At 41.3% G+C, this 8,008-nt stretch overlaps 1 protein-coding gene across 1 annotated transcript in view; it reads left to right on the top strand.

The window, feature by feature from the left end:
* Positions 1–5,623: 5,623 nt before the first annotated feature.
* Positions 5,624–8,008, top strand: part of LOC104951605 (uncharacterized) — a 4,756-nt gene continuing 2,371 nt past the window's right edge. The window contains exons 1-2 of the mRNA XM_010778307.1: positions 5,624–5,680; positions 7,216–7,356. Of these exons, the coding sequence (XP_010776609.1) occupies positions 5,624–5,680; positions 7,216–7,356 (198 nt within the window). The remainder of the gene's footprint in view (positions 5,681–7,215; positions 7,357–8,008) is intronic.

Here is an 8,008-nt window from a genome sequence, read left to right as displayed (position 1 = left end):
TGTTTATATGTTGTTGCGTCGGTTTATGTGTTCTGTGTGTGGTAGCATCCCATATGTTTGTGGCTGTGTGTTCGTGTGTGTGTGAATCGTGTGTGTGTGTGTCCTGTGTGTGTGTGTATAGCGCGCGCTGCTTCCTCCTGACTGCTTTGTTTTGTTGTGTCTTTGTTTCTTTTTCTTTTTGTTTTTGTTTTGTTTGTCTACCCTCCCAAAAGTAAAGCGTCTTTGGGTTCAAGAACAGCGCTATAGAAATAAAATGTATTATGATTTCTGGTACTTGCCTTTTTTGTTCAAACACAAGTTTTAATAGTATAATATCCTCAAAATTACAGAAGTAAGTAAAGTTTTGTTGAGGTTGAACTGGAATTTCCTACATCAAAAAGTCACTTAAACACCTCAGTTATTTTTAGTTGGCGGGGGCCAGCACAGATACAGCTAGCCTTTTGTGGAAAACAACACATTTGATTGGTAATAAGTAGGGATGTAACGATATATCGAATATCGCGATATTGCGGTAAATAGATGTCTCAATACCGTCCTGAGACTGACAAAATCTACCGCGATTTTTTAAATTTCTTTTAAATAATATATTTTTTTTTTAAACCTTTATTTAACCAGATGGTCCCATTGAAATCAACGATCTCTTGGCAACAAGTAGGTTACAACATGAACATAAGATAACAGATAACACAAAAGGACATCGTATTTACAGGGCTACATTTAAATACTGTTACGGCCTGGCTCATAGGCTGCAACAAAGATGGGAGACAAAAAGCATATTTATTTGCAATACCACAAAAACCAAAGGTCTTCAAAGAAACCTAATAAATGTGGAAGTCAGTTATCAGTAATGATTGCGTGTATGGGTGTGTGAAAATGTGCAGAAACAAAGACGCGGCCGTGTCCAACAGAAGAGTGAGAGGGCAGTATGGGTTGGTGTTGGCCTTTTATGTCGACGGCCCAGGTGTGGCTCATCAGGTTGATCACCTGAAACACAAACAAGAGCCAACAAGCAGAACACAAAGACAGAGACCTCTAGTGGAGTGGAGGGGGTCGTAACAATACCTAGAGACATTGACAAGTACCAACAGTATATTTATATCTCGCCCTGTCAATAAGCCTCACCTTCTTGGCAAAAACTGTAATGTTTTTGAAGTGGTGGAGAGACAATGCACAGTTTTACCCACTGCTGTCACCCATGGCCAAAGCATATCTCTCTGTCCCAGCAGCAAGAGAGTTTTTTCCACAGCAGGGGATATTGTAAACGCCCAAACATCCCAGCTTCTACCTGTAAAAGTGGACATGCTCATATTCCTAAAAGATAACCTTGATGATGCTGAGTGAGTGAGTTAGTGAGTTAGAGTTGAGTTACTTGAAAAACTAAAGTGAAACTTGATTTATTCTATTGCAGGGTCTGATTATTATATTGTTGACACTTTAAAATACTACTATCCTACTAAAATGATGTACAAATCAGATGTATTATTTAATGAACACTGGATGCATTAACAAAGGCCGGCAAATGTTTTGTGCACCACTTCAAAGAATGCAACTATGAGTGCTATGAGTGGCTATCAGCCTTCACCAAGCACAACAGGCTATTTTTCTGGCCATGTTTATTGTTTAATACCAGTAAAGGGACATGGAATGATTCTGGCTTTGTCAGTCTGAGTAGCTTCACCAAGGCAGCTGTTAAACACCAAAGCTCCAACCAATTTGTGTTCTTTGAACCTGAAAAGGAGATGGCATTGTCTTTGTTACTTTCATTGCAATTGTATACATGTCTTAACTTATCGCGATACTATGCTGTATCGATTATTCCCCCCACCCCTAATAGATAGTGTACGAAAGTGAGCGTAAAGGTGATTTACTCGCTAGGGCTAACTTCATTTGTATATATAAACCGAGATAACTAGATACGTGTCTGTAGTGTGGCTTTTCCTGGTGCTCAAAGACTCTTTACAAGCATGTTAACAAAAGAGAAACCAAGAGGAGATGACCCTCCCCCAGTTCAGAGGAGCAGAGATGAGTTATGGCTCGGAGTGTGTACCGCTGTGGACAGGAACAGCACTGAAACATATTTTCAGTAAATAATTCTTCCAATAATAACCGTGCAGAAACCTGTCAGTCGATTCATCATTCATATTCACACAATCCCCCACAGACAGGTCGACAAAACAGTTCATGAATTATTCCGACACGCAGCTTGTGAAGCCAGTGGAGTATTTCAAAAGCAAAGTGGTGTTTGAGGTTCATGAATCCGATCGATAATTACATCCGTTTCCTCTCTTCAGCTGGCGAGTATGAAGATGTTCAAACACTTTTCACCCTCACTTCTCCAGGTGCCAGTCTCCGCCATTTGATGTGCTATCTGGCACTCGATCACCCTTTAAAGCAGCTGCACTGGCGATGGAGTTAATTGATCTGGAGAGTTTCCAACGCCTTAGTGGCCGTGATTACATCCTGATGTTCCCTGTCTGCATTTAGGATTTAGAGGAGCCGTAAAGAGATTTCGAGCAAAGCATGCATCCAATATATTCACAAAAAAGTACAAAATTCTTGGAATCCATCACAGATCAGAGTGCACCTGTTAAAGTCATTCATTATCCGCATGTTGTTTCTTCATTATAATCTTAAAGGTGGGGTAGGTAATTCACTTCAGAAACACGTATTGTTATATTCCATGGAATGCTCTTAACATCCCGATAGCAATGAATACATTAAATGCTTTGACAATAAATACTTACAAAAAATGTCATCTGTGGAAGCCGTGGCGCTGTAAAAAGCACGACCAATCATCTGAACCGGCCCGGCTAAAGTAACTGGATGGCCTACCTGCCTGTCAGCCTTCCATCTGTGCACAAACTTATCTCGTGCCCTCATTGGTCATGTGTGACCATGTGTGTTGGAGGAGGGGCTCTGTAAGGAAGTCGAGCTGGTGTCTCCATTCTTACCTACCTTACCTTAAAGGTGGGGTAGGTAAGTTTGGAGAAACCAGCTCGAGTGCGCTAGAATTTGAAAATACACAACCGGAACAAATCTGCCACTTCCTCACAGAGCCCCTCCTCCAACACACACGAACGAGCACATGACCAATGAGGGCACGAGATAAGTTTGTGCACAGATGGAAGGCTGACAGGCAGGTAGGCCATCCAGTTACTTTAGCCGGGCCGGTTCAGATGATTGGTCGTGCTTTTTACAGCGCCACGGCTTCCACAGATGACATTTTTTGTAAGTATTTATTGTCAAAGCATTTAATGTATTCATTGCTATCGGGATGTTAAGAGCATTCCATGGAATATAACAATACGTGTTTCTGAAGTGAATTACCTACCCCACCTTTAAGATTATAATGAAGAAACAACATGCGGATAATGAATGACTTTAACAGGTGCACTCTGATCTGTGATGGATTCCAAGAATTTTGTACTTTTTTGTGAATATATTGGATGCATGCTTTGCTCGAAATCTCTTTACGGCTCCTCTAAATCCTAAATGCAGACAGGGAACATCAGGATGTAATCACGGCCACTAAGGCGTTGGAAACTCTCCAGATCAATTAACTCCATCGCCAGTGCAGCTGCTTTAAAGGGTGATCGAGTGCCAGATAGCACATCAAATGGCGGAGACTGGCACCTGGAGAAGTGAGGGTGAAAAGTGTTTGAACATCTTCATACTCGCCAGCTGAAGAGAGGAAACGGATGTAATTATCGATCGGATTCATGAACCTCAAACACCACTTTGCTTTTGAAATACTCCACTGGCTTCACAAGCTGCGTGTCGGAATAATTCATGAACTGTTTTGTCGACCTGTCTTTGAAGTAATATATTCCAAACACTTTCCAATGATCACTTACGTCAATCTTACCCCCTCTGTTGTGAGCATCAGGGACGTCTGTGTCACACTTGCTCTCGATTTATTCGAGAAACCATTCACTGAGCACGTAGCCTCACCAGCCAATTAAGATGTACATGTTGTAATAATGCAGGAAATCCTGATGTGTCGTTCTTGTCTGAAAAAGCAGCTACTTAATGATGAGATCATGAGTTTAGAGATTTTTTTTTTATATAAAATAGTTCTGTAGTTACTTGTATTAAGTTTACAAAACGAAAAGATGACCATTTCACGTCGTAAACTCATCCTGAGCTTAGTTTTGTTTCAAATTACACAACATCATGTATGTGTTGCTTTCTTTGGGGGCTTCGTGACCTGGTGCTTATTTCTGTGAGTGAATCTGGGCAACAGAGTGGCCAGTTCTATCTTGTAGCAGTAGCTAAGCGAGAGCTACGTCTCAGTGGTTTGACTCGGGATTGGGGAGCAGACGTCAAGATGTCAGGATTTGGAGTATTATAAAATTGACGCAATCGAAGCAGTGTAACAGCCAGATGCAATGTTTGCAAGGCCGGAAGTTCCGGTGGTGGAAAGAACAGAGCTACGTTCAACCGGACCGAAGTCTAATACGCCACCTGGAGAACAACACCAACAACCAACACGAGAGTACACAGATGGCCTCAAGTAACGCACTGAAACAACCTGAACATCTGTTCAGGATACTTTTAAAAGGAAAGAGAAACTGCCCCCAGAACAGGAAAAGGCCAAAAACATAACAGGCCAAGGTAGCTGATCTCGCGTTGGATGACCAGACCGTTATCTGCTGTACATTGTAAACGATCGGATCGGGAAAAATCGGCTATCGGAGATTGTCAAAATCCCAATGATCGGGAATCGGATCGGGGAGCAAAAAAGGCTGTGATCGGGACATTCCGTATAGAGTTGGATGATGAACTTCTAGTACGTACACGTACAATAACAAACAGTTCAAAGATGTACTAGCTGAACAGTCTCAGCAGTAACTCAAATAACGTGGGATATTCTTACCGTGTATAACAATAACTTAAGGACATGAACATTACTTAAAGCGTGCATGTAACATGTTTTTGGCCACTTGGTTCAACGGAGCTGAAAACAGACAACATTTCAGCAATGACGATCATATTGAAATTTTTTTTTGCCCCTCATCACTGAGAGCCGTAATAATAATAAAATAATAAGTAAATAATAAGTAAGGAATAATAATAGATAGATAATAATACATACATACGGTGGCTACCTATCAAAGCTGCTTCCGGCAAGCTAATAAAAAGAAAAAAAAAATAATAATAATAATACTGGAAGTAACACAACGTTTGCAAACCAGAAAAATAAAACAATAGAGTTTGATACAGGTAACTCAAATCTCTATTTGAGTTGGCGGATCTTGTAGAGTCGTAAGAAATGATGATGTGTGCAGCTCTTGGAAGCAGGGAGGGTGGGAGGGGTTCTGCCTTTTTCCCTAATTTCCCTTTTCTTTGGAGGTGGACATCATCATGCCATGAAGTGAAATCTCGTTTAAGCGGCGAGTATAAATGTCAATACCAAAAAAGTTATATGTGAGCAGAAGATTAGACTGTGAGCATAGACTTCAATTTCTCGTCAATGCTGGAAAGTCACAACAAATGACCACGGAAAGTGCAAAGCAGACTCAATTTAGAATATCTAACCAGCTGCGCTCACATCATAAAGCTCAGGGTAATACTCCGTGATGTGCTTCACCTGCCAGCAGAGCGCAGCGCAGCGTAGACGGACATGAAGCATGTGGCGGCCGGCGCGGTCAGCGTTGGTGTGTCCGCTCTTCATCAGAGGGTGAGATGCATGTAGAGGAAGATCAGGTCGACCCGGACCACAATAGAGCAGCACCTGAGCAGAGCCGGTGATTGGACTCCTGGGAAATAAAAAAGCGTTCGGATCCAATTACCTCATAATTATCTTGTTTACATCGTTTTACCTCAATTTACAACACTCGTTTTTAACAACTGTTCGCTTTACTGATTACTGGATTGCAATTATTCATATTCTGAATTGTTTCGTTTGTTTCCAAGTATTAAAAGAACAGAAAGTAAGAAGAAGGATTTTCAGGCGGACTGGACTTCACAATTTAAGATTTCCAAGATCTTATTGCTTTAAAAATGTACAAGACAGCGATATCAATCCAGAAATGAAATCCAGACCCTCATAGGATACGCATAACAACAAATACCATACATCTGTAAAAGGAATAAAAGGGACGATGAATGGGAAAACATAAAGAAAAACAAGATGAAAAATGTGATAAGATTAAGTAGGGCTCTCAAACAGATTACAATTTTTAATCAGATTAATCACAGCTAAAATTAATTAATCATGATTAATCACCATTCGAACTTATGTCCAAAAATATGCGCATTTCATTGGGTATGAGTAGTATTGTTGTGGGAATGGAAAAGATAAATGAAGAAGGCGGGATTATATCCATTTAACATATCAGTGTATGTTTATTAATAACATTTTTCGTGACGCCACACAGCCGTGATCACCTCATCAACACCGCTGGTCTTTTAATTCATTACTGGTGATTTCCTTATCGAACACGTCAATAGTGTATCGATTGTGTATATAGCGACCTGTAGCTACAGCAAAAGGTATTCTCCCGTCGGGATTCCCTGCAACAAACCACGTCGTTTATCTGACTCCTGATGCCGGAGACATTATCAAAGCATGTTCTATTGAGAAGACGATCACTACTGACAAAAGTTTTTCAAAACCGTTTCTAGTCTTCGTGTATTTCCAGACAAGTGGCTACTGAAACAATCTTACTAGAGCTGGCTGTCTGTGCAATTTCACTTCCGCGAGTTGGCGGCACTTATTTTGCTTACTTTAACATCATTTTTCAAATGGTGGGGCTAAGCCATTGTCTTGGTGTGGGTGTAGCCTACCCCAAGGCCAGTACCCTGGCGTGCCACTGGTGCGGATTATCGTGGGCGGGCCATGTCCTGCACATGCGGTAAGATGTCATTAAATATTTGAAGCGCAATTAATTTTAAAAAAATTCTTACCGCCATTAACGCTGATAATTTTGACAGCATTAAATAAATATTAAATAAAACTTGGGTAACGCATCCCAGGAAGCAAACATGACGATCAAGAAACAGCACTAGAGTTAATGGACAGGGAGAGGTTCCAAAATGTTCTTGTCAACGGGTGAAGTTAAATCATTAGCATCAGAGCTGTCAGTATTACAAGATTAATATACTGTAAGACCTCACATCTATCATATGGATTACGTACTTTATGCATCAACCGGGTGACTTTTCATTTAAAAGCTCAGCTAATGTGTGCCACGTACTGACCTTTTCCCCCAGAAGGTTGCGGCAGGGGTAGTAGCAGCCCCTTGGCCCTCTTCAGCACCCTCTCCAGGACACAGTGGAACTAGTGCAGAGAGGGAGTGGGAGAACCTGCTGTCTTGGATCGCTACCAGGTTCCCGATCTGTCATGATAGGAAGGTGAGACTATGAGAGGTCAGGGCTTATGACGCGCCAGAGCGTTTAATGTGAAGTCGTTATATGATTGCGGGCGCGGGGGTATGAGTGTGTGATTGTGTAGTACGGTCAAGGGTAAACACTTTATGTTTATGTGAGCCTCTTCATGTTGGGGGATAGAGAAAGGCCCAAAAGGCCAAGACACCGCGCCGGTGGTATATGCTGCGCATGTTTCCTCTCCGTAATCATACACACATTAATACTTCCTTGAGGAGGCTGCGAATTGAAATCGGAGTATGGACATTTATTAATTGAGGGTCTCTTTCATAGTGGATCATTTTTGACATAGTGATCGCAGCAAAGGCTAGCGATCGTGCTTCGAATTTACTCCGTGTTTGTAAAACTTTCTTGGGGAACTCTTGCGCAAATTCTGGCCTTCCTGAGATTGCAAGAGTTTTGGCAGGTTGACGGACGAAATCTATTAGACGACGAACAAATGCAGAAGTTTAAACAAAATCCCGTATTTCACATAAACTAGGGGATGGAACCCTGTTGCTTTTGTGGTATGTTCTAACAACATTAATGCTTGAAATCTTAATTAGCTGGTACTTTGGGGTTTGAAAACTTCTGTCGCTCAAAAAGTGTCAGTTTTAAGATGCTTCAAACCTTTCTTCAA

Source organism: Notothenia coriiceps, unplaced genomic scaffold (genome assembly GCF_000735185.1).
Source record: "Notothenia coriiceps isolate Sejong01 unplaced genomic scaffold, NC01 NC01_scaffold00000339, whole genome shotgun sequence".
NCBI classification, from domain to species: Eukaryota; Metazoa; Chordata; class Actinopteri; order Perciformes; family Nototheniidae; genus Notothenia; species Notothenia coriiceps.
Note: the sequence above shows the minus strand (reverse complement) of the source record. Positions and strands in the feature narration are given on the sequence as shown.